Source organism: Glycine soja, chromosome 5 (assembly GCF_004193775.1).
Source record: "Glycine soja cultivar W05 chromosome 5, ASM419377v2, whole genome shotgun sequence".
In the NCBI taxonomy this organism is placed as follows: Eukaryota; Viridiplantae; Streptophyta; class Magnoliopsida; order Fabales; family Fabaceae; genus Glycine; species Glycine soja.
Genome location: NC_041006.1, coordinates 43,420,886 through 43,446,328, shown reverse-complemented (window position 1 = coordinate 43,446,328; position 25,443 = coordinate 43,420,886). Strand labels below are relative to the sequence as shown.

The following is a 25,443-nucleotide window of genomic DNA, read 5'->3' as shown; positions in this document are numbered from 1 at the left end:
TACAATATTTTATTTTAATGAATCAAATTCTAAATTTCGACCCTCATAAATTTGTTTTGCAATTAACTTATCAAATTCTTTTTTTTTTTTGCACTTTAATCATATTTTTGTTTTGCTATGTCATATTGATTTAATAAGAGCTTTTATTTGGTAATTGATAATTATCCATGTGGTCATAATTTTGACGTGGATGGATATTTATGTGTAAAGCGAAGAAGACATGACTACGTGGGAGCAACTTTCAATTTTGAAGATATTTAAACAAAGACGTTTAAAATATTATTTTTCATATATCTCAATACGTCTTGAAAATAACTCTTTACCGGAAGGAGAAATAATTTCATACTGGACAAACTCTTTATTATTAATTCAAGTAAAAAACTTAATAAATCATGAATTTATATTAATTTTTAATAAATATCCATTGATAATAAAAAAAAATATTTGAAAGAAAGGGTGTGAGATGATATTTGTCTTGATTTGAAATAGAATAATAAGAGGTAGTTGTTGCAGTTGTTAGATTAGAGATATCCATTGTAAAAATATCTTCCTCCTTCCATTCCTATTCCTATGACGTGGTCGGAATTCACTTGCAGATATTTTTCTATCAAACAAAATATCATCTCATTCTCAGGTTAGTGTTCCCCACGTTGACTCCATTCCCTCTTCATTTGACCCCTCCTTTCCCCCACAAACTACGAAACTGCCACAGCCCCACTCGTAGTAATTCACGCCTCTCCCGGGGGCATTTCCGTCACACCACTCCAACATCTTTAATATTGTCAGAGAAGGAAGGGAAGCAGTTGTGCAGAGATTGTTGAATCATCACATGGCTGTGACAAAAGAGAAAGAGGATGTTCGGAACACTGGGAAGAGATTGAAATGCATGAGGAATGAAGAAGAAGAAGTTTATGAAGAAGAAGAGAGTGAGCTTCCTTTAAAGCCAGGATTTTTCTTCTACCCAACAACACCCACTTCCTTTGTTGTATCTGATGCTCTTGAACCCGATTTTCCCATCATATATGTCAACAAGGTCTTTGAAATCTCCACTGGATATCGTGCTGACGAGGCCCTCGGTCGCAATTGGTAAGGATTTTCTTCCTTTTCTCTCTCGTTTCCTTTTCTCCAAATTCTGACCCTTTTAAATCTGGGGTTTCGCTCTTTTGTGCATTTCACTCTAATTTTTACTTTATTGGGTTGAAACCCTTTTTCGGGTCTTTCAAATGATTCTGTTCTTTCAGATCTATGCTTCAGTTGAAGTTTTGGATGTTTTCCATTGTGTCATCTAGTTAAGATGCGGGGTTCTATTGTATCAAAATTCATTATTCTGACGGCTTTTGCAAGCTACATTTTTACTGAATTATGAATTTGGTTGCCAGATAAGTAATGTTTTATCCCTCAGTTGGGTATTTTTCGACAATTTTGCATTTTCTATGGTTAGCTCTTCTATTAAACTTCATGTTTCTCCATTTCTATGATTTTCCAAGCTGAAGTATTTTTTTTCACTCTTTTTTAATTCAATCCTTTTGGAACCCTTGTTTTTACTTTTTTACAATATGGTTGCATGGTGAAAGTTGTGATCAGCTGAGCACTTCTAATTTTCCTTGTTAGTGTCATAATTAATTTTCAGCGAAATTTACGAAGTATCCAATCCAAAACTAAATATAATAAATATTCAAATATTGTAAAATATAGATTTTCCTCTGTGTAACCACACACAAAAAAATAGTAGAAATGTGAATGATTTACTGTTTGAGGAATACCTTTTTAAGTTTGATTTTTAAAAAAATGGGTACTTGGAATTTTATGATACAATTTTTATCATCTGTTTGGGCCTGTTCTTCAACTGCCTCTGAAAAGGATTTTTGATAGGAGGATATTGATTAAATATGTGACTTTCCTATTGTCAATAATATAGGGAAGCTAGCTAGTTAAGAGTTTATTTTCTTTTAAATCCTTCTTCCAATTCCTTCCTTATTCATGTAATAACCGCAGATTGATTTCCTTTATACTGATTTGGGTCATTTTTAGAAGGAAAAAAAGTCCCAATAATTGCTTTGAAATTTCTCTTGTTTCAGTCGGTTCTTACAGTATAGAGATCCTCGAGCTCAGAGGAGGCACCCTTTGGTGGATCCTGTTGTTGTGTCTGAGATTAGAAGATGCCTCGAGGAAGGTGTTGAGTTCCAAGGTGAACTTCTGAATTTCAGAAAGGATGGTACTCCTTTGGTGAACAGACTGAGACTTGCGCCAATTCATGACGATGATGGAACTGTGACACATGTGATAGGTATCCAACTCTTTTCTGAGGCAAATATAGATCTGAACCGTGTCTCATATCCAGTCTTCAAAGAGACTTGCAATCAAGATTTTGATAAGACTGGTAAATATAATCCTAAGAGTGGACAATCATTGTACAGTCAGCACCAAGAGATGTGTGGCATTCTTCAGCTTTCTGATGAAGTCTTGGCTCACAACATTTTGTCACGCTTGACACCGAGGGATGTTGCATCCATTGGGTCTGTATGCAGGAGGATCCGTCAATTAACAAAGAACGAGCATGTCAGGAAGATGGTATGTCAAAATGCGTGGGGCAAAGAAGTGACGGGCACATTGGAACTGATGACCAAGAAGTTAGGATGGGGTCGTCTGACTCGGGAACTTACCACTCTCGAAGCTGTTTGTTGGAGAAAACTGACAGTTGGAGGTGCAGTGGAGCCTTCACGCTGCAATTTCAGTGCTTGTGCTGCAGGAAACCGACTTGTATTGTTTGGAGGTGAAGGAGTGGATATGCAACCTATGGATGACACTTTTGTTCTAAATCTTGATGCTAAAAATCCAGAATGGCGCAGGGTTAGTGTGAAATCATCCCCTCCCGGAAGGTGGGGCCACACGCTCTCATGCTTAAATGGTTCTTGGTTGGTGGTTTTTGGTGGGTGTGGTAGGCAGGGATTGCTCAATGATGTGTTTGTGCTTGATTTGGATGCTCAACAGCCAACATGGAGGGAGGTTTGTGGTGGAACACCACCACTTCCTAGATCATGGCATAGCTCTTGCACAATTGAAGGGTCCAAATTGGTTGTCTCCGGCGGGTGCACAGATGCTGGGGTACTTCTTAGTGACACATATTTACTGGACCTCACAACAGATAATCCAACATGGAGAGAAATTCCAACTTCATGGGCTCCTCCTTCTCGGTTGGGGCACTCACTCTCAGTCTATGGGAGGACTAAGATTCTAATGTTTGGAGGACTTGCCAAGAGTGGACACTTGCGGCTACGATCAGGCGAGGCTTATACAATTGACTTAGAAGATGAACAACCACAATGGAGGCAACTAGAATATAGCGCATTCACAGGGTTAGCGAGTCAAAGTGCTGTTGTTCCTCCTCCTAGGCTGGATCATGTTGCTGTCAGCATGCCTTGTGGGAGGATCATTATATTTGGAGGTTCCATTGCTGGTCTTCACTCACCATCTCAGCTCTTTCTGTTGGACCCCTCTGAAGAAAAACCATCCTGGAGGATCCTCAATGTTCCTGGGCAACCGCCGAAATTTGCTTGGGGTCATAGCACTTGTGTGGTTGGAGGGACAAGGGTGTTGGTGTTGGGTGGACACACTGGGGAGGAATGGATACTGAATGAGTTGCATGAGTTATGCTTGGCAAGTCGACAGGACTCTGACCTGTGAAGTGCATAAAACCAGACCCTCTTCTCTCAAGACAAGATTTTGGTTGCAAAAAGGTTTTGGGTGGCTTTCCTTTAGCAGTTTGGTTTTTGTATATGAGCCACTATTACATGATTGTTATATGAAATGACGTGTGTATTACCAGTGTTTTTGAATGATATATGATGTCATCTGGCTCCTCTGTACATCATAGAGTTCTTGGCTGTTGTATCATCCCTCCTTTTTCTTTTACAATTAGTTTTGTTAATAATTAATTCATTTATTATTATTTTTTTATATTAACTCTGATATATAATATTACGAAGAAACAAAGAAACTGGCGGGTAGATTCGGAAAGAAATTCAAGGAAAAATAGTTATGCGGATTAAAAGTAAATGAAGGCCTAAACTTTAGCCTATAGCGAAGTTATAAGCTCTCGAAATTTAACCATTGCACAAAAATTATAGGCTCTTGCTATTTACACCCTTGTTTTTCCAAGTACATCCCATACCCCCTCCCTTTCTACCTCCAATTATCCATTATACCATTTTTCTTAAAGAAGTAATCCCTTTTCCTTTCTAAAATCACATATACTTATTCCAGGGATGTATCTCCAGAACTATGATTCATAGTTTCAGAGATATATTTCTGGAATAAGTATGTATTTTTTTAGTAAAATATCACTTAAAAATTAAAATAGTTGGCGAAAAATTAAAAAAATGATAAATACTTATTTTATATCCATATTTGTTAGTCTTATTTTCGTCTTATCATTAATGTTCTTTAAATATTATCTAAAATCTTATTTTCATCTTATTTTTATTATTCTTTAAATCCTAATTTTTAACTAACTTCATCATATATTTATTATATAATACCGTATTTTCATCATTATTATATAATATTTTGTATTTTCCTTCATGTGACAATGCAATTCAAGGTATGTTCATCACTAATTTCATATGACATTGAACCATTGATGTAGACTTGTATTAGAAAATGCATGAATACACTTAAAGGAAAGAAATCATCGTCAAAAGCTTTACTTTGTAATTAAGGTGTATAATATATGAAATTAGTGATGAACATAACTTAAAATGCAGTACCACATGAAGGAAAACACAAAATATTGTATAATAATGACGAAAATACAGTATTATATAATAAATATATGGTAAAGATAGTTTAAAATTAAGGTTTCAAGAATAATAAAAATAAGATGAAAATAAGATTTTAGATAAAATTTAAAGAACACTAATGATATGATAAAAATAAGATTAACAAACAAGGAAATAAGATAAATGTTTATCACCTTTTTTTTTATTTCTCATCAACCATCTTAATTCTTAAATGATATTTTATTAAAAAAATATATACATATTTTGGAAGTATATTTCCAAAACTATAAATTATAGTTCCAGAAATACATTTCTAAAAAAAGTATATGTAATTTTTTGGAAAGACATTTCTAGAAAGCAAAATGAGTGTAATTCTTTAAGAAAAAGGATATAAGGAGTAGTTGAATAGAAAGGGGGTATGGGGGTGTACTTAGAAAAAATGGTATGTAAATAGTAAGAGTAAAATTATAACTATGATTGGCCATTTATTTATTTAGTGTAGGATGTCCGATGTCGTACACAGAAGTAAAGTAATAATATCTGTTATAAAAAAAAAATATTTCTGTTTCTACTTTCAATATGGCTGTTTTTCGATAACTTTTAGTAATTAAATTACTTTCGTGTCATTATAGTTGTGCCAATTTCTTCTTCACGTTATTGGACAATTTTCTAAAATTTACTAGTTTTCAATCAGGTCCTAGTTAATTATGAAATTTTATAACGAAGTCAGTGAAAATATATAACGATTCAACATCGCTAAAGTGCAAATGATGATAAATACTACTACCTATTAATGCAATTTACATGGTCATCATTCAGAAATCAGAAGGGTGAAATTCAAATTTTTACAACTGTGAATGGTCATTTATTAAAACATTTAATAAAACTATAAAGACTAGTATTTATAAGCTAGTTTATTGCTTTCGGTAAAGAAAAATAGGCTAGATTATTGCTACGCAAATGGTCACCTCGGTTTTATTTGACAGTTTGTTAACCTTTGACGCCTCTAATTCAAACTTATATAGCAGAGAAAGAAAATAAAGTGATTTAATAAAATGGAAAAAGTCCTTTGAAAATAATCAATATGGTCGTAAAAACCAAATATCTGAACAACTCGTAAGTTACATAATATCACAACATAGAACTCGGATGCTTTATACACTGTGGTCTGTGGGCCAAAAGAATTATTCGCAAGTGCGAATTCAACTTGCCATAACCGTAGACTTTTCTGTTCGTGTTTGATTAAAAAATAGTAAGAATGATCAATTCTATAACAAATCTTGCTCGTAACATCTGTTGCAAACCCTGGGATCTCATTATTTCCAAGCCACGGAGTCAATATCATCCCTAGCTTGCTTGTATAATTCAAGCCTTTTAGCTATTTGATTTCTCCTTTCCATAAGGGCCGGGTCTTCGTCCAACATAGCACCCAATTTCTCCTTCTGCATAATACCACCCAGAATCAGTTATAATTGCCACATAATGTTGCAAAATGCTGCTTTCATCAAATTCTAAACCAATAAATCCCTAATATTGTGCCTGACTATTTGCTAAAACAATTTTCACAAGGGAAGTAGCCAACTTTCTATTGTCTTTCCCATAAAACCTTTGTTAATTTGCATATATGAGCTATAGTATATGATCCACTAAATATCCTACAATACACTTAAATAAAGTACAAATACACAGCCACGGGGAGCCTGACTAACGACTGTCCCAAACATATCATCATTTCCAATCCAAATTCAAAACCAATATCTTCTCACGTCCATATTTTTATCAATAATTTCAAAAACTTAATCCAACAGTGTAGTTAGACTCATCGTATGCACCATTTTCTACATGTACTTCATGATATTGACAAAAAAAAAAAAGAATTATTCCGTAAGCTTAATGAGATACTTGGACCAAGTTCATTAAGTTTTCCCATGGACATAGGCATTGTAATTTTAATACAAGTAAATTCACACAACCCAAACGTAATTATAACTTATCTACACCTTGAAAATAACATATTCAAGGAACGAGAGAAGATTGTGCCTAAGATGGGAAAAATCATACCTCCTTCCTCCCAACATGAACATAAAAGTGGTTTAGCAATGATCTCTTAGCCTCTCTAACTTGACAATGAACCACGGCCTTTGGTATAGTATTCTTAAGTGTATCACAAACCATACCGATATAGGAATTTACATTTGATCCTGTAACAACGAACAGAATAATGAATGTATAACCTGGTAGATCTGTAAAAACAGTGACGAAGCCAATTCCAAATTAAGTGGGATTATCACATTTAAATTTAAACCATCCTTTAAAAAGAGATGTTGAAGGTTAAAATTTCAATGCATCTCACTATTTTATAGTACCAAAAACTTACACATAATATGAAACTATGAGAGATAAGGGATGTAAACATTTTCCCCAAAAGCCTAACTTTTTTTAATATTTTAGTGCGAATGAGCTTATGAAAAAGTTTGTCTATTAAAAAATCACCTTTTTTAATTGAAAACAACACATGCTAGCAAAAAATTAGAAAAAGAAGTTCCAATACATTGATTACAAACATAAAATAACTTACTTTTAATATAAGACAAGTTTTAAAAACAACAATATTATACTTAATTGTTGCAAAAAGGCTCAGAAAATTATGTACCAATTTTGCGCAGGTGATTGTCAGTATAACTATCCATATTGGGGGGACCATTCCGATTTGGATTTGGTGGTCCGTTTGGATTCTTTTCTGGTTCAAAATGAATCTTCCTGAAAAATTCCACTGTTAAATAGCTAGACTCCATATCGACCAACCGTAAAACTGTTTTCCTGCTTTCTTCTCGGAATTTTTCCAGAGCTTCATTTGCAGCAGTAGCTATATCATTTGAAAGTGTCGGAAATCTTTTTAGTTCCTACATGTCATCAAGTAGAACAACTGTAAGATTTAATTCTCTCTTCCCTAGTGTTTTTCCCCATCCAAATTCACCCTAATTCCCTTCAAATTCTAAAGTTAATGTTTGAAAAGGAACCCTAATAATTACCTTGGCCGCATGAATTAGATGTAAAATACAAACAGTCACATCCAACTCCCATGTTTATTTTAAAATCATGATCTGTCAGAAAAGGGTTGCATCAACTAAAACATTGCTTACCTCAGTTTCTGAAATTGACTTCCGCACAAGTTCTTTTAAAACAAAGTGGACCTGTAGAATAGAAGAAGCATGTAATTTATAAATGGAAAGAACAAAATCTCACTGGGCAATTTAATACAAAAAAGAACAAGAACAAACACTTATTACAGAAATGTAAATGAGGAAAACCATTCCTTGTGGAGTAACTTCTTTATTTCATTTTAGTAACAAAAAGAAAAGGAAAAACACGGGTTAAACAGCCATCATGTGGTAGACTGAAACATGCCAAGTGCCAACAATGAGTATGAGAAACAAATTTCAAATTTATAGTTTTTGGTATGGAATACAACAGGATTTCACCATGGGAAATGATCTATGATTAGAAAGAGATTCAGAAAGCAAAAAGAATTCAGCAGGGATCAATGATTTTGGGTTGAAGTGGGAGAAAAGAATGGTCCAGGTTTGGGTTGAAGTGGGAGAAAAGAAGAGGAAACTATTGAGGCCATTCACAATAGTGTGCTTATATATATTCATATGATCTCATGATTTTCACTAACTTCATTTGGCCTTGAAATCCTTCATAATTACCTTCTGCCGGGATCAACAATAAGATGGATCACTTAAAAGGTGATAAAGCTTTATTTTGAAAAAAAAAAAAAGAAGCAGTACAGCATCTGTAAAGGACACACGTCTAAACAAGTATTTCGTATCAATATCTGGTAATTTCATCAGACCGAGGAATAGGATGCCAGATTAAAACAAAATGTAATAAAGTCAAGAAGATTACAGCATCCACAGAGGCTTCAGCTGGGCCTTTGAAATAGCCAATAGACCCTTCAATGAGTCTTCTATAACCCTGCTCTGGAGCAATCAGATGGGGCTGATACCCATCAGCTTCAGTGACAACTCTCTGGACATTTTTTAAGGAAAGATGGCGATCGAAAGGGAGCTTTTTTAAAGCAGCCGGTAATTGGTGATCAAAAACTCCATATATCCGGTCCCCACCAGGACGTCTGAAATAGAAATTAGTTGGTTAATCAAATAGATTAACCATCTAAAAAGGTTAAAACCATAAGGCATAAAAAAAAGAGTTGCATAATTATTTGTTATGAAAAGAAAACAAAAGTATACTAGAAGCCAATTCTAGAGCTCAATAAGAGCACTTACCCTCCGTCCAGGTGTTCTCTAAACACTTTGTCAAATGCACGACACATCTCTAAAATAGTGTAAAGTTGGGCCTACATAATCAAAAAGCACCACTTAAAACACTCAGAAATCAAGTATTTTCAAATCAAAGAAGATTTATTTCAGCATAGGTTTCTGTTCTGACCCCTGAGTCCACAGCAATTGGCCTGCCAATACGGTCCAACTCTGCATTAAGCTCGTCAATAGTCTTATTTATTAAGGCAATGATACTAGGTATCTTCTGCCTGATAACTTGCTCCAAATGCTGTAGTTATTAAAAACCATCAAAGGAACAATCAGAAATCCATTGAAGAATAGCAAGTTAGTAATATATCAAAATGTTACTGAAAATTACTTGAATTAAATAAAAATAGGAAAGAGATTACCTGGGATAGAAGCTTAGCAAGATATTCTGAGCCCATTTTATGTGCCAAATGTCCATATTCAGGACTTGTCTCAAAATATTCACGCTCCTTCCTACGAGCAGCAATCATGTCTACATTTCTATTAATATCAGCTTGTGAACGGTTCACAATTCCAACCCATGGATGCTGCAGCCTGTATTGCCTTCCCTCGAGAACCTTCAGGATTCACATAAAAAACTTCCATCATTTTGCAACTTGCACTCAACAATAAACTATATACTCTTATTTAAATGCATCAAAGTCAATTTAAGTTACTGAACACTGAAACAGAAGATGGTGATATTTGTAAAGAAAACATACGTCAACTGCATTAGTTCCTTTATCCATAAGATCAAGTTTGGTAACAACACCAAATGTTCTTTCACCTGAAAAAAATATAAAAGAAGAAAAGTTTTTTCTAAATAAATGTTGGCCAAGAAAGAATGAGAAAAAAGAAAATTGGAAGAGACAGCGTCTACCCTTGGAATTCCTTCCAATATAAACAGCCATACCTGAAGGGTCAACTTCTCTTGCGATTTTTATGGCATCAGAAGTAGCAATATCTTGATTTGCAGGAGAGATAGCTAAGATAATGCAGTTTGGCTTCACAATCAAAGAGAACTCAGTTAGATCATTCAGAAGAAACATCAAGAAGGTAATCTATATGAACAAACATAGACAACGAATTTGGCAGAAGTATATTAGAAAGGTAGTTCAGTTTGCTTAATAGTTAATTACCTTCTCAACATAAGAACGGACCATATTTTCAATATCTTGAACAATACTCTCCTGTTGTCCCTCTGCAAATTTTCATTATGTCAGATTCTGATGAGTCTTCTCAGAATACTAATCAATTTGTAAAACCATACTGGGAAATATATTGAGGCTTACCTACTGCAACCTTTGTTAACCCAGGAAGATCTATGAGGGTTAAGTTCACAACTGCAAAAAAAGCCACATAAAATCATCATACATCTGACATCTCAAACCAAAATGTCATATAGAAAGAATTAACTACATCTTTAATATTCCCATTTCCCAACAAGGAGGGTAAGGATTAAAAGAGAGAGCTGATGTTCTTCAACCAAAAGAAATTAATTATGATTTCCAAAATTTAATAACCAGCTAGTGCATACGGCAAGGAAATTTTCAAACCTAAAAAAATGTTAAGCCTATCTGAAGTGAACTAGAAACTATACCAGAACTATCACTGTTTATAATGATTCTCAAAACTATTAGAGTCAACCTAAAATTTTCCCTGAAATCATTGTTTACCGTGATTTCCAAAAAACCAAAATCTTTTGCAACTAGGGCCCAAAACTTGAGAATACATAGCATTTACACAGAAACTAAATCAGCAACCTAAACAGCCATAAAGCTTCAATTGCTGCCAGAGTGCACTGTTAAGTTAATGCTATGAAATATGAATATTGTTCATTATTCACCAACTATTCTACACATCTGAGTCATGTAGGGCAGGCAACTTGAAGAAATAAAACAGAAGATTAAGTCCTACAAGTTTTGGAAGAGAAGATTCATTCAACTACTTCACAAAATGTAGCCATGTTTTAAATCATAAACCATCATTAGCCACCACAATCAAATGTTCAATGAGGTGGAAATGATAAGAAAGACATTCAGGACGGTTTTAAAATAATTTATAAGTTATCAATCAAATGCTTTCAAGATTTTTGTCATGTTATCAACGGCCAATACAAATACAAACCATTTGGAGAATAAATGCTGAGGTGAATTGGAATATTAGAAATTTGCTTTGTCTTCCCAGTTATACGATCTGTTTCATCCGATATTTCCTTCCTCACAGCAGCTGCACAGGCATTAAAGGAACGTTAGAGAACCAATTAATCGAGATTCAAGACATTACACTACAATTGTATAAGCTCTAACTGCAGCTGTTACTCGTTAGCCCCACACTGAACAACGGACACACAGACAAACATAATAAATCCCCAAGCTAAAACAGGCCCATCTATTTTCATTTCAAAGCTAGAGTACTAGCAAAATTATTTACACTTATATTAATAAACAAATGAACTGAAGATTATTCAAGCTGCTGGCTGTACGTGATGTTATCCACTCATTATTGCACATCTGGCTAAAACAGAAATAGAAAAATTTAGTTAGAAACTTCATTTACCAAAGTCGGTGAATCTCCTTCTTGGTATGTGAAGAAACTCAGCATACTCCTGTGTCCCATCTTCCGTCTTGTGAAGTTGCAGCACTAGTGGCCTCCGTGTAACAATACCTTCAAGAAAACAAAACCGAAAAAAAAAGTAAAAAAAAAAAACCATTCAGAGGAAAGGAAATAAGTTATAACCAATAACCATCTTCCACGGAAAACAGAATAATAATAATAGACCCCTGGGATAAGCTATTTACAGTTAACACAAATCTCTAAAAAAATCTTCATATTTTCTTACCAAACAACAGTAACCACTTTTGCTTAATGGTGTTTCATTTCACACTAAGTAACCACTTTATGAACTAAATTGCTAAAGAGATATCGTGAAATAACGAGAAATTTTTTTTTATTTTGGTCAGCGAAATAACGAGAACATAGTAAGAAAGAGAGTGAGATTCACCAGATCCACGAGGCAGAAAATCTCTTCCGACCACACTTTCTAGCACCGACGATTTCCCTGAGCTCTAATATTCCACAAAATGATTTTTTTTTTAAAAGAAGAAGCAGATAGAAAGCATTGTAGTTAGAATGGAGAAGATGTTGGTTCGGTACCTGTCCACCGACGACGGCGACGGAGGGAAGAGCCTCCCAAAGCGACAAGCCCTCGCCACCGTGATCGCCCAAAACGGTGCAGGCTCGTTGGATCTTATTGATGAGACCGATCAAGCTTGTCATCGTCGCCATTTTGGATTCGGAAAATAGATCAGATCGGATCGAAGGACAGGTTTACTGAACGGAAGAAGGAGATCTGACGAGACAGAGGTTTATGGTTTTAGATCAAACGCGCTTCGAGGGATGCAGGATTAGTGCATCCAAACAGATGGGAATTTCAAAACGGAGAAACCAGCATCAACAGAAAAAAAAAATTAATGGAGGAGAACCAAACAAGGAACCAAACGGTTCTTATTTCATTTGTATGTGATGGGGCAAATCGTCATTTCGTAAGTTCCTATGAGGGTTGAGCAAATGAAAAGAAGGTAGTTCTAAAGTCATTTTTTGAATGATATTGTGACATGACATTGACACCCTCCGAATAAATGAAATAAAAATTTAAATTCAAACATATTCGCAACTGTGTTTTCTTGTTACAATATTAAAAATAACTAAATTGCTTATTTTGTCTTAAAAGGCATTTCAAATTTGTGTTAACATATAATAAAAAAATAGCTATAGATAAAAATTAAATTAAATATGATCATTTTACGAATAAAAATATTAGCTCAAGAAACTGAATTCAAACATATTTTTTTTATTAACATGGTTAATATTCTAACATTGGCAACAAAGTATTAAAATAACTGAATTAAAAAAAAAGTAAGAAAATATTTATATGTTGGATGAGGCCTAACGAACAAAAGAGGAACTGTTGGGCTTTTGTTGGAGCTTCACTTCAATCAATGGTCACTAGAAGAAAAGTCCTCAACTTGTTATCAACCCTAAACGTTTCTGAGCTAATTCCCCACCACGCCAATGCGTTTTTTCAACACAACCCCCTTTCCAAAACCCTTAGGGTTTATTATGGAACCCAAGCATCAGTATCGAAACTCCCCGAATACGAGATGCCATCGGTAACATGGGCGTAATCCAGGGTCGCAAGGAGAACTCGTTTCGCGAGTAATCATCTTCGATTACCTCAAGTGTTTGGGAATCATCCCCGACCAACTGCACGACCTCGAGCTTCCCTCCACCGTCGACGTCATGCGCGAGCGCGTCGAGTTTCTCCAAAAATTAGGTCTCACCGTCGACGACATTAACAATTACCCTCTTATGTTGGGGTGCAGTGTCAGAAAAAACATGATCCCCGTGTTGGGGTACTTGGAAAAAATAGGGATTGCAAGGCCCAAGCTTGGTGGATTCGTTAAGAATTACCCGCAGGTGTTGCATGCCAGTGTCATAGTTGAGCTTGCTCCTGTTGTTAAGTTCCTTAGAGGGCTTGATGTGGAGAAAGATGATATTGGTTATGTGCTGCAAAAGTACCCTGAACTTCTTGGCTTCAGTGGCTTATCTTGTTAGTATTGGTGTGAACCCTAGAGATATTGGTCCAATGGTCACTCAGTATCCTTATTTTTTAGGGATGAGAGTTGGGACTGTGATTAAGCCGTTGGTTGATTACTTGGTCGATATAGGGCTGCCGTAGAAGGTTTTGGCGAGGATGTTGGAGAAGAGAGCTTATGTTCTTGGCTATGATCTTGAGGAGACTATGAAATCTAATGTGGAATGTTTGACTAGTTTTGGTGTGAAGAGGGAGTGTTTGGCTTCGATTATTGCTCAATATCCGCAGATTCTCGGGCTGCCTCTTAAGGCTAAGTTGTCCACGCAGCAGTACTTTTTCAGTTTGAAGCTTAAGGTTGATCCTGAAGGGTTTGCACGTGTGGTAGAGAACATGCCACAGGTGGTTAGCCTCCACCAACATATGGTTATGAAGCCGGTAGAGTTCCTCCTTGGAAGGATGATACACGCGCAGGACGTGGCAAGTATGGTGATCAAGTGTCCTCAGTTGGTGGCACTGAGAGTTGAGCTCATGAAGAACAACTATTACCTCTTCAAGAGTGAGATGGGGAGGCCCTTGCAAGAGCTTGTGGAATTCCCGGAGTACTTTACTTATGGTTTGGAGTCCAGGATCAAACCCAGATACCAGAGGCTGAAGAGTAAAGGGATAAGGTGTTCCTTGAATTGGATGCTGAACTGTACTGACCAGAGGTTTGAAGAGAGGTTGCAGGGTCATTACATTGAAACTGAAAGTGTAGGCCCCAGATTCTGCATGGGAGGGAAATTAGAGCTACCAGGGAATGGCATAGTGTCAGATGAGGAAGAGGAGAGTGATGATGAAGTATTATACAGACGAACTGTTTCTCTTTAGCTCCACGATTTTTTGGTTTTTGCTACAGTTGGTAAAACCATTGCAAAGTAATACTGTCATCAATTGGAGAATTAATTTTATCTATTGTCCCCATTTGTACTGTTATTGCATTTGTATTGCCAATAGATGACATCAATTTTTCTATTTATTCGTTATGCGCAATTGTCTTTGGAGGCGGAATAAAGTTTGAAACCTTAATAATATGCAGTGTTAGTTGTTTCCTCCATTATTTAATAATAAACTAATAGTACAACAGAATTTTGAAGTCTCTTGGTGTATTTAAGTAAGCTGAAAATGTCAATTATTAAGGCTCTCTGCAACATGCAAATCAATCAAATTAAAATTTGTTAAAGAAATTTATAGGGCGGTATAGCTCCTTTGTGTGCGTGTGGATTTCTGTTTGAAAAGCTCCAAACATGGGCAAAAGCATGCCTGTTGTAGTTTTGACCCAAGCTATGGTTTTGATTTTGACTTTTGAAGTTTCTTAACAGGAAATTGAACACACCGTTAGAATGGTCATGAAAGTATCATCAGTATGGAAGTAGATCACAAAAAACCATAAAACACACAGGCTTTATATTTATAATTTATCTCCTTTCATGACATTTTTCTATACCGTTTCAGCAGCCAATGTGAAGTTCATATTCTTGGATGTTTTTGTCTTCAATTTCTGCAATCGTTTGACTGTTGAGACCGGATGAGACATACATACCACACTGTGAAGGCCGACGCTAGGCAAGGGTCGTCTCTTTCAACTCGGTTGGAATGGGTATGGTAGGGGGTGTGATTTGCAGAGCTTTTGACAATTGAATTTGGGGACATGCTAGGTGCACCCAACAATTAGGTGAATGGACAAAATTGTCCTTGTGCCAAAGTTTGAAAATAAAACTAATTTAAAAAAAAATAATTTCTTCCAGAAGAAGGTTCTTCCGGAGAAACTACCGAAAGAACTTCTTCCGGTAGCTTTGTTCTTCCGAAGAAGCTACCGGAAGAATTTTAACTTTGTTCTTCCGGAAGAACCTTCTTCCGGAGAAACTACCGAAAGAACTTCTTCCAGAAGAAGGTTCTTCCAGTAGAACAAATTGTTCATCCGGAAGTTCTTCCGGTAACTTCTCCGGAGGAAGGTTCTTCCGATAGAATAAATTGTTCTACGGGAAGAACCTTCTTCCGGAAGAAGGAATTATTTTTTAAAAAATTAGTTTTATTTTCAAACTTTGACACAAAAATAATTTTACTCATTCACCTAATTGCTGGGTGCACCTAACATATCCCTTGAATTTGGATCGATTTCAGCCCAAAGAAATCACATTCACTACGACTTTTTTTTTTTTTTTAAGAATAAGGTTTATACAAATCAATTATTAATAAAGAATATTAGTGGCTTATCCCGAATAAAGTATCATCATTCTCAATTTGAAGAGCCTCGAACAAATATTCAATAAGTTTTCAATTTGTGAACATTTAATGGAGCCAGAGGAGTATAATTTTCAAAAAAGAAAAGAAAAGAAAGAAAGACAATGCAATTTAATGGAGCGAGTTTTACTCTAAAGCATTACCAACAAATTTCCTACAAAAACTAGTTTTAGATTAAAACGTTGTTAGCAAACAACCACTTGTCGTGCATATATTCTTTAAGCCAGGTTATTGTGGCTTACTGGTACGGATATTACCAAGTTTTAACAACGGAGTAATAAAAAGGCAGCCCTTCGTGCTTCACACAAACATGAAATTGTAAATCAACTTGAAACTATTAATGTATAACACAGCCAAATAAGTTTAGATCTTGATCTGATTACAAAGATATTAACAAACCTGTGATGAGAGGACACAATCACACTATCTGCGTATTACAAATATCAACTGCAAAAAGGAGAAAGGGGGGATATAAAGCTACCTATACAACCACACAGCCACTCAAAGAAAAGCTGAAGGTTAGCTCCAAGTTAATTTTCTTCCTTTGCCTGGCTTCTTAGCCGATCTCTCTCTAAGCAGGAAATACAAGAGTCTATGTCAGACGCATACCGATTCCTTAAACTCTCTTCTCACCATCAATCCACGGCCAATAACATAAACAATGGACATCGGAATGCCAGTTACAATCTTATAATCAATTGGGGTGGGGGGGAAGACAAGAGAAAAAAAATTAAGTAAACAAAGAAGGGCAGAAGAACGATGCTATGAAAGTTCACTCCTTAGTGCCTCTTCAAGAGACATATTGTCATTGTGTGCTGCGTGTTAATCCTCCCCGTGCCACATTTCTGCGCAAATGTAACATTCCCGATCAGTCATTCAGGAGTTTTTGCAAATTGAACAATTGTTGACAAAGCATCAACAAAATAAATACTATGCCTACGGGGATTTTGACAATTACATGCAAACGTAGTTTAAGAAGTTTGGTAGAAATGACAACAATATGTTAAAAAATATTTGGTAGTGTCATTTGAAGGAAAATATTCTCACACAAGAGGACAATATAGAGAAACATTCTAGAAATAATGTGTATTTACAGAAGACCTGAAACAAAATCATAACATCTGACAGATAATTTATGTAAATAATGCCAAGGTGAGGTAAAAGATGTACCATATATGCAAAGAGATACCAAATATAAGTTAGGATCTATAACGATGTTCTTCCTTTTTCAGAAAATTGATGTAAAGTTTTTCAATGCACATCACTTCATCGCATTTGTTAAAAAGCCTAGGCATTGTTCAGTTACCAAAACAAGAGGCCCAGGTGAAAACAAAATTATCTAATAGGTAGATTACGGGTGATATTCAGTGCAAAGAGAGACCATAAACAAATGCACATCCCGTAAACTAAAATTCAGGAAATCAAAATAGTTCACAAGTAACCTTGAACAGAAACACTTAATGAAATATACCTGGAAAGTAACAGTGAAATACACAAACACAACAACAACAACAAAGTCTTATCCCACTAGGTGAGGAGAAAGTAACAGTGAAATAAGGAAGAAAATGAATCCATAAGATGCACAAAGTTCATAGTAACAAAATCATTTATAGAACAGCAAGACACAGTACTCCATTGAACAAATTGCACAAGAATTAAACCAAAAAACAAAAACAAAATGATACCTTCCAGAAACAAGCTGATGCTGAGCACTGTTCACAGTGCCCTTTACATTGCTGAAACGCTTTGCTCTGCTCTCTTGTTCTTTTTCCACACGCATCGCAGCTACCTCCTTCTCCATGGAAGCTACTTCTCTTCTCATCTTCTTTGCCTCAACTTCCATGGCTTTGGTCAATGTATCTACTTTCTTTGCCAGCATCTGACAGATAACAACCATTGCAACAGTTAGCTAAGATTATAATTATCAATTAGAAATCTAAGATTAATATCCAAAAACAAATAAATACTAACTTCAATGGCATCATCTTTATCTTTTAGGCTTTGATCTTTCTCATGACCAGCTTTCCTCAAGGCTAAGACCTCTTTCTGCAGCAAATCATACAAAACTCCCGGAACACTATCCTCTGTATCAACTGTAGGTAAGTCATTTGGTTTATCATCGGAATTTCCTTTCCATTTATCATTTTCCTCCCCGTCTTTGGTTCCTTCAGAAGACTGATTGAATGAGTAACTTGGAGGCTTTCCATTTAGAAGAATTTTACTCCTTTCTAATGACCTTGTGCCACCATCAAATGATTTAGATGTGCCTTTGGCATGCTTCAAAACTGTGCTTGAAGACACAGAAGACCTAATTTGAGTGGACGGTGATCTCTTCAAAAACCCATTAGATGCTAGTTTTGAGATGTTATCAGATCCCCCTAGGGATTGACGTCGAGAAGGCCCATTGCTAACACATCTTCCCTCTGAGGTGCCGCGATTAATACTGTTAGAAGTTTCTCTCAAACTATCCTGTAGCACTTTAAGCCTTAATTGATATTTTTCCTGAAAATTGTAAAAGGTTTACCTTGAGTAACAGCAGAAGTAATCTCCTAAGCTAATACATGGGGGCTGAAAAACCAGATTATTACTTTTAACTGTGCTTCAGACTTTGCAGTGCGCTCAGTTATAGCAAGCTTGTCCCGAAGTTGTTGCATCTCTCCCTATAAGAGTGTAGTTTGGTAAAAACAAAATGAAAACCACATTGAAGGGGAAGCCAAATGCAGGAAGATATATACTTTAAAAAAAACCACGAAAGTTTAAATCCAAAGGAATCAGAAATAATATTCACCTGCAAAAATCGTCGTTCTTCAAGCCATTGTTTCACAGGCATCACTTTGTCATTAGCATCTTTCCATTCATTTGCAACCACTACAGCTACTCTGTTTGCTGTTACCTTGGCACGAGCTAACTCTCGGTCAAGAGTTTTTCTTTCTTCCTATATAGTGTCAAAACAAATCATGCAACAATTAAGATGCTTTTAGGTGGATCAGTGTAATAATTGAGTAAACAAACTAGAAGAGTAAAGTTGGTAAATTTAACACATTACATTCATTTCTTGAACTTTCCGTTGATAATCTCTCACAGCATTGGCAGCTGCACCACCTGCAAGGACAGCCTCTTCTAGTTCTCTCACGGTTTGGGTAAGCTTTTCAACCTCTGCCACCTTCAGTCTATGCATTTTGTCCAAAATTTTATTTTCTTCCTAGGAGAGGTGATGATGATACCAAAACCAAATATAAGAAATTACATTATTAAGGCTGGCATACTTGGAGAGGGAAACACCATACGAAATTGCAAATACCTGGCAAATCTCAATCTGTTTAATTAGCTCTTGATTTTTATTTTGGAGATCATCCACCATGGAGGCTTTAGCCAAGGCAATCTGTACAGTCTTCTCAGCTTCAATAAGTGCTGCTTCTTTAGATTTGGTAAGACGATCTAAAGCTTTGTTATCATCTTGAAGTTTAGCAATCTGTAAGAAACAAATTGAAGAAAATAATGACATAAATCACCTATGACAAGTCAGCTTCGGTCCCCTTCATCAGTTTCTTCTCATGGGAATCACTGTTCATAGAAGACCAGTGTAATAATACCTCTTGCCGTGCAAGCTTAAGTTCAGCCTCCAGAGGAGCAAGAATGGCCTCTATAGGAGGCATGTCATCGTCCTTCTGAGCAGCATGGACCCTTCGAAGAGTGGCTTCAGCTGCAAACTGAGCTGCCATCGATGCTTTTTTTTCATCATTGATTTTCTTTATTTCAAGATTCTGCAAGAAATACCCAGTTTATTAAACACACCACGTAACCTAAAAAATTTACCTCTCACTAAGCTTGATAGAGGCTTCAAGCATTACTTTGCTTTCTAGAAGAGATTCTGTTAATTTCAGCTTCCCCTCAACCCTTGACAATTCTTCAGTAAGCTACAGTGCAAGGAAAAAAAAAAAACAGAAAATACAGTTACATTTCAAGTTGACGCAAAATGATGAAAAAACAGCAGTAGCATGAATAAGTGAAATTATGGCATAGGGACAAGTTTTCAAGTAAACCATGCACAAGAAATAATTGAAATCATTATAACACCACCAATAAGGTTAAAATATAAAACTGACAAAGTAACCCCACCCTCTACATCAGCCAAAACATAATTACAATTACTTGCATAAATATATGACACGGAAAAACTGACATAAATAATGACTCTAGAACAACAAAATATATACAATAAAAACACCAAAAGCAAACTCGAATCAATATCACCAACAAACGAACACGGACATATACAGAGTACTTTGTAGTAACAATAATATATATATATAAAAAAATCTCTCTTTGGTAAGTAATAAAACCAATCAGCAAAGAAGCATTGTCCAGCGCAAAAGTAAAAACCTGAAAAAATTAGTAATAAAGCTTCCATAATCCTAAGTCCTAACACTAACAGTAACAGCAATGATCATTTTGGAAATCTGTAATTAATTTAATTTCAGTTGAATAGTACAACGAAGGCGAAAATTAGAAGGTAACCTCTTCAACGGCCTTTTCTCTGAGTCGTTCGGAGAGCCTCAAGGCTTTGATCTCTGCCTGCGCTTCTGATAATTCTCTGTCCTTATCTACAAACACACAACACAGTGAGTGAGAGTCATTAGTGAAGGAGCAAAATCAGGTTAAGAACTCGTCAGATCGAGTCGCATTTTCGCACCTCTCACTTCATTCTCCAAGCGATTAAGCTCCACCTTCACCGGATCCGAACCGTGCAACAGGTTCATGAACTCGTCCGCGTCGAGGCTCGGCCTCATCGAATGCGCGCGCCTCCGCGAAGAGCTCTTCCCTTCCTTGAAAGATCCAGACACCGCCAACGGCGGCGCCGGCGTGGACACCGTCGCCTCCGCTACTCCCTCGCCGGAAACCTCCGCCATGGTCGATCTAACCGATGCCGAAACCAGTCACATCCAAGTGCTGGTCCGAGCGAGAGTCGCAGAGAAAATGCTGCAGCGGCTGGTCTGAGAAGGAGACGGCGGTTTTAGAGAGAGAAATTGGGAGATAGATGGTTTCATAGTCTGTGCTTGTTTCTCTCTCTAGATTGTGATTTTAAATCTGGGCTTTGTTTCTTTTCCACTTTTTATGATTTTTTAATTGTTGCTGTGTGAAGTGAGAGTGAGAGTGAGATTAAATAAATAAATCAGTGTATAGCTGGCTGTTGTTGTTAAGCAGACCAATACTGAGTGAGTGACAGGGAAACACTTTCTCATCATCTTAATAAAGGAGGGTTGGGGTTCAAGATAAACCGGTAGCGTAATGCGCACTCCATGCATTGCACTTGCAAGTCAAAACATCTTGGATATGGGTGCGTAGGATAGCAAATGGGGCCCAGCTAAATGAACCTGTTTGGAGTTCGACAAACTCTCTCTCACTTTAACCCTGATTTTCTTTATGCTATTATGGGGATAGTTTGAGTCAACTTAAATTGGTAAGAACTTGTAGATGACCAAGAGAATCATGGATAACATTCGAGTGCTGCTAAGATAATGTTAAAAAAGGGAATTGTATGCTCGTCTCCAAATTTGAAAACATCTCAATTTTAGTACAAATAACAAACTATTACATTCGGCTTAGAATATTGCTAATTATACATTTACACCCTTTTCTTTAACCATTGTTGCCAAAAACGGGTAACTATGACTATGAGTTATGCGCCTTTCTACAAATTGCTAAAAAGATTATTGATTATTTTAGAGTTAGTAATCGATCAATTTAGTTTTTCAAATAATACTTTCTCTTATATAGGCTTTAAAAAAATGAAATTATATAAATAATTTCTAAAATATTCAATATCTATTCATTTAGTTTCTAGATTGATATATTTTACAAACATCTAAGAATTAATTTGAGGGTTTTTTTTATTATTGGAAGATTATTTAATATTTTAATACTTGATGAATTACTTATATAATTTGTTTATTTTAACTTTTAAGAATAGGAGAGAGAATAATACATTTTGCAAAATTGATGGTTTATTTATTAATTTATGATGATCAACCAGAGAGTTCAAAAACTCCTGAGGTTTTCTTTTGATTGAAAGAAATTCTATAGTCTAATAGTTCTTTGGTGCACTGCTCTGTTGATTTGTAAATTATGTCTGCCTTTACAATGAAATTAAAGTGTTTAGATTTTGATATATTCTAGCGGTGTTGGCATGCCTTTTGTGATTGGATTACAAACTCAACAGAAAGAAAAAAAAAAAAGGCCTCTCATATTCCATGTAGTCAAGTTTTCTCCAAATTGTCTAAGGTTAGTTTGGTCTTCTTTTGTGACACTGTCCCATGTAACAACACCATGTGAAATAAATCTTTCGCCAGTACTATGATCATGCTAAGAAATCTTTAAAATCGTCATTAGTGACAGATTTTCTAGAGTTGTAGGGGGTGTATCGTAACCACTTTATATTCGTAAGTTGTGTGCTCCCATGTGGAGGGTCCTTCCCTCCATGCTTGAGGGTGGCACCACAAATATTAGGGGGCCACTACTTTGGATTCGCAAAGTAGCATCGTAGTTTCGCTTGCACAACAACCTAAAATTTATAGCGGTGACTTTGTACTGCTATCAATTCAACAGTTTGATTATCCTTGGAGGAGAGGTTGTGATCACTTGTGTGGGGTATAAACAGGTTTCTTTCTAATATTTATGCCCGTAATGTGACCACTTACCTCATGCAACACCACTATACAACCAGTTTAATTCATAACCTGTAGGCAGAAAAAACACAATACCCAGGAATGTATTTTACAGCAGCACATAAAATTTGATTGTTAGTTGACATACAGTTTAAGGTATTATTGAGTATTGAATTAAAATATACCAATAATTTATTCCCAATTAACGATAGCACCTCATCACATGGGACGCAAGCAGATTCAGCACGCACATCCAATTAAAAGAATGCTTAGCGTTAAAAATGACAACCAAATACAACTAAGATATTGTATTAAATCAACTCTCATGGGAATGCAGAAACACATTTTCTTTTCTTTGAATTATGATTTAGTTGGGACAGCATGAAAAATTTAATAAACCCCTGTTTGAAAGTTCAGTAAATAATATCCATTCAACTAAATTTGAGAAAAAACAAAAAGCATGGAGATATATAATATGTCCTTCAATAGAAAATGAAATAACAAAAGGTAGCAAAACATATAATTACTGGGTCCTAGCATGCTTAAGACGAGGCACAATCATCCGATAACATCAAAACTGCTGCTGCTTCTGCTAACTCAAGCCTCCACCCTTTCCTCCTCGAGGATAAGGGCCTTCCCTGTTGGCTTTGCCAATAGATCAGTGTACTCTTGGAATGGTGATTTGGAGAACCGAGTCTCCTTCCAGAATTCAGGTGTTAGAAAACCGTAGGTTTTCAGCAAACAGTCAAAAGTAGCCTGTAAAAACACAAGTGGCATTATTATGAACACGGATAAATTAGAAATACCTAACAAGTTTCATATTATCATCAATTGAGTAGTTGTTTCAGAGTGTATACAAAGGATTTATACTTCAAAGGACCAAAATAAATAATAATAACTAAGAAAACATGCTACCAAAATAAATACCATAAGGATCTATAAGGAATTCACTTTTCAATAAGCACTGTTGTAAAAAAGAAATCAAGGCAAAATTATCTTTTGAAGAAGCTAGGTGAGATTGACGTTACAACTAGTGCATAAGCGAATTATAACTTACGAAAGAATCCTATTTCACTTTAACTTCTTATTTCTTTGTACATTGCTGAGAAGTTTATTTAAACAAGGTTTACATTTAACATAGAACTTGTATTTCTTCGTAACCCTTTACAACCAGTACAATTAAGCATTAGACACAAATAAACGTCATAAAGAAGTAAAGAAAATCATTTGCATTCCTAATGTAAAATTGTGCACAATTCCAAGTGCTAATCCAATCAAATAAAAGATATAGACATCCAACACCATTAAAGTCGCGTAACAATAATGTTATCAACTTGCAAAGAGAAAGATACATATAGCAGCATCAGTAAAAGACTAAAAAAATGCAGCGCACACTCAAAAGGTCAAAGGGTGGGTCCTAACTTGGATGAAAAAAGCTTAAAACAAAACGAAGGAAAACATGAACGCAAGCACGCCATCACAAGTACTTGAGAGAATTCACGTTCACAGAAACATTATTATTATTCATTTAACAAATTCACACACATTTGATAACTTATTATAAACCACGATAATGAAGCTATATCAGACAATCAATTAAACAAAAGAAAGACATTAAATGATTATAAGAATAAGAGAAGTTAACAACCTTGACGAAATTTCCGAGGGTTTTGGTGGAACCCCTGGAGGAAGTGAAGACGTCATCGATTCCAGCGAACTGCAAGACCTTCTTGGGGACCCTAGCGGCGACGATTCCGGACCCACGAGGGGCGGGGACCATGCGGACGGTGACGGAGCCACACTTTCCGGTAACCTTGCAGGGAACGGTGTGGGGCTTTCCGATCTTGTTACCCCAATAGCCTCTCCTCACAGGAATAACAGAGAGCTTTGCGAGAATGATGGCGCCGCGTATGGCGGTGGCGACTTCCTTGCTGCACTTCACTCCGAGACCGACGTGGCCGTTGTTGTCGCCGACCACCACGAAGGCCTTGAAGCGGGTTCGCTGACCGGCGCGGGTCTGCTTCTGGACGGGCATGATCTTCATCACCTCGTCCTTCAGGGTGGGCCCCACGAGGGTGTCAATGATTTGGTGCTCCTTGATTGGGAGCGAGTGTAGGTAGATCTGCTCCAGGCTCCGAATTTTCCCCTCCTTCACCAGGCGCCCCAGCTTCGTCACTGGGACCCACTTCTCCTCCTCGTCGCGGCGCCCTCCTGCCCTGCGCCGCCCTCGTCCCCTGTCGCCGCCGCGTCCACGACCGCCAAAGCCGCGACCGAAACCGGCACGGTCTCCGCCTCCACGTTCGGCCATGTTGTTGTGATTGAAAGAGAGCGAATAGAGAGAAATGGAATGCGTAAGGTTTGGCTGCTCTAAGTAGGGTTTCTCTCTGGTGTTGGTGTTATTATATGCAGCAGGGGTAGTAGGGTTTTCAGTTTGCTGTGTGTGGTTAGTTTCCGGGTTTAGTCAAAGCCCACTTAGGGCTTATCCAACTACTTTTGGCCCAACTATTTCACAAACTTACCAATCTAACTTTTTGCGGTCTGTCTAAATATTAATTGCACCCATAAGTCACCAAATTGACACCCATACTTCACAAAGATTATTATCAATCATCCCTTTCTATAGTTTCTATATTTTTTTAAAAAGATATTTGTGTTTTTAGTTCTCAATGAAGGACTAAAACCATATCAATTTTAATAAATAAATGGACTAAAAATATATTAAATTTTTAGAGACTAAAATCAGCATTTTCATATATTTTTGGAGATCAAAAACATATTTTACTCTTCAATATTTTAGATTTGTTGTAGTCTTG

The 25,443-nt window shown here is 36.3% G+C and overlaps 4 protein-coding genes and 1 pseudogene across 4 annotated transcripts; 2 read left to right on the top strand and 3 right to left on the bottom strand.

Annotated features, from left to right (window-relative positions):
• Positions 1-538: 538 nt before the first annotated feature.
• On the top strand, positions 539-3,957 carry LOC114413671 (adagio protein 3-like). The gene is made up of 2 exons (XM_028378180.1): positions 539-1,086; positions 2,079-3,957. The coding sequence occupies exons 1-2, from the start codon at positions 830-832 to the stop codon at positions 3,682-3,684; spliced, it is 1,863 nt and encodes a 620-aa protein (XP_028233981.1). The 5' UTR covers positions 539-829; the 3' UTR covers positions 3,685-3,957.
• A 1,864-nt stretch (positions 3,958-5,821) lies between these two features.
• On the bottom strand, positions 5,822-12,638 carry LOC114413670 (dynamin-related protein 1C). The gene is made up of 16 exons (XM_028378179.1): positions 12,245-12,638; positions 12,093-12,156; positions 11,648-11,755; positions 11,216-11,317; positions 10,381-10,431; positions 10,228-10,289; positions 10,002-10,092; positions 9,811-9,875; positions 9,472-9,666; positions 9,231-9,350; positions 9,068-9,138; positions 8,688-8,913; positions 7,922-7,972; positions 7,432-7,681; positions 6,840-6,979; positions 5,822-6,220 (listed from the first exon to the last, which is right to left on the bottom strand). The coding sequence occupies exons 1-16, from the start codon at positions 12,374-12,376 to the stop codon at positions 6,095-6,097; spliced, it is 1,854 nt and encodes a 617-aa protein (XP_028233980.1). The 5' UTR covers positions 12,377-12,638; the 3' UTR covers positions 5,822-6,094.
• Positions 12,639-13,058: 420 nt separating this feature from the next.
• On the top strand, positions 13,059-14,710 carry LOC114413669 (annotated as a pseudogene).
• Positions 14,711-16,264: 1,554 nt separating this feature from the next.
• LOC114413668 (microtubule-associated protein 70-2-like) lies at positions 16,265-21,162 on the bottom strand. The gene is made up of 11 exons (XM_028378178.1): positions 20,659-21,162; positions 20,484-20,569; positions 19,817-19,882; positions 19,559-19,729; positions 19,267-19,437; positions 19,012-19,167; positions 18,754-18,900; positions 18,554-18,625; positions 17,937-18,467; positions 17,651-17,844; positions 16,265-16,810 (listed from the first exon to the last, which is right to left on the bottom strand). Exons 1-11 carry the CDS (start codon positions 20,873-20,875, stop codon positions 16,771-16,773), a joined length of 1,851 nt encoding a protein of 616 aa, XP_028233979.1. The 5' UTR covers positions 20,876-21,162; the 3' UTR covers positions 16,265-16,770.
• A 1,852-nt stretch (positions 21,163-23,014) lies between these two features.
• Positions 23,015-25,023, bottom strand: LOC114413667 (40S ribosomal protein S2-4-like). The gene is made up of 2 exons (XM_028378176.1): positions 24,279-25,023; positions 23,015-23,386 (listed from the first exon to the last, which is right to left on the bottom strand). Exons 1-2 carry the CDS (start codon positions 24,936-24,938, stop codon positions 23,228-23,230), a joined length of 819 nt encoding a protein of 272 aa, XP_028233977.1. The 5' UTR covers positions 24,939-25,023; the 3' UTR covers positions 23,015-23,227.
• Positions 25,024-25,443: the final 420 nt, after the last annotated feature.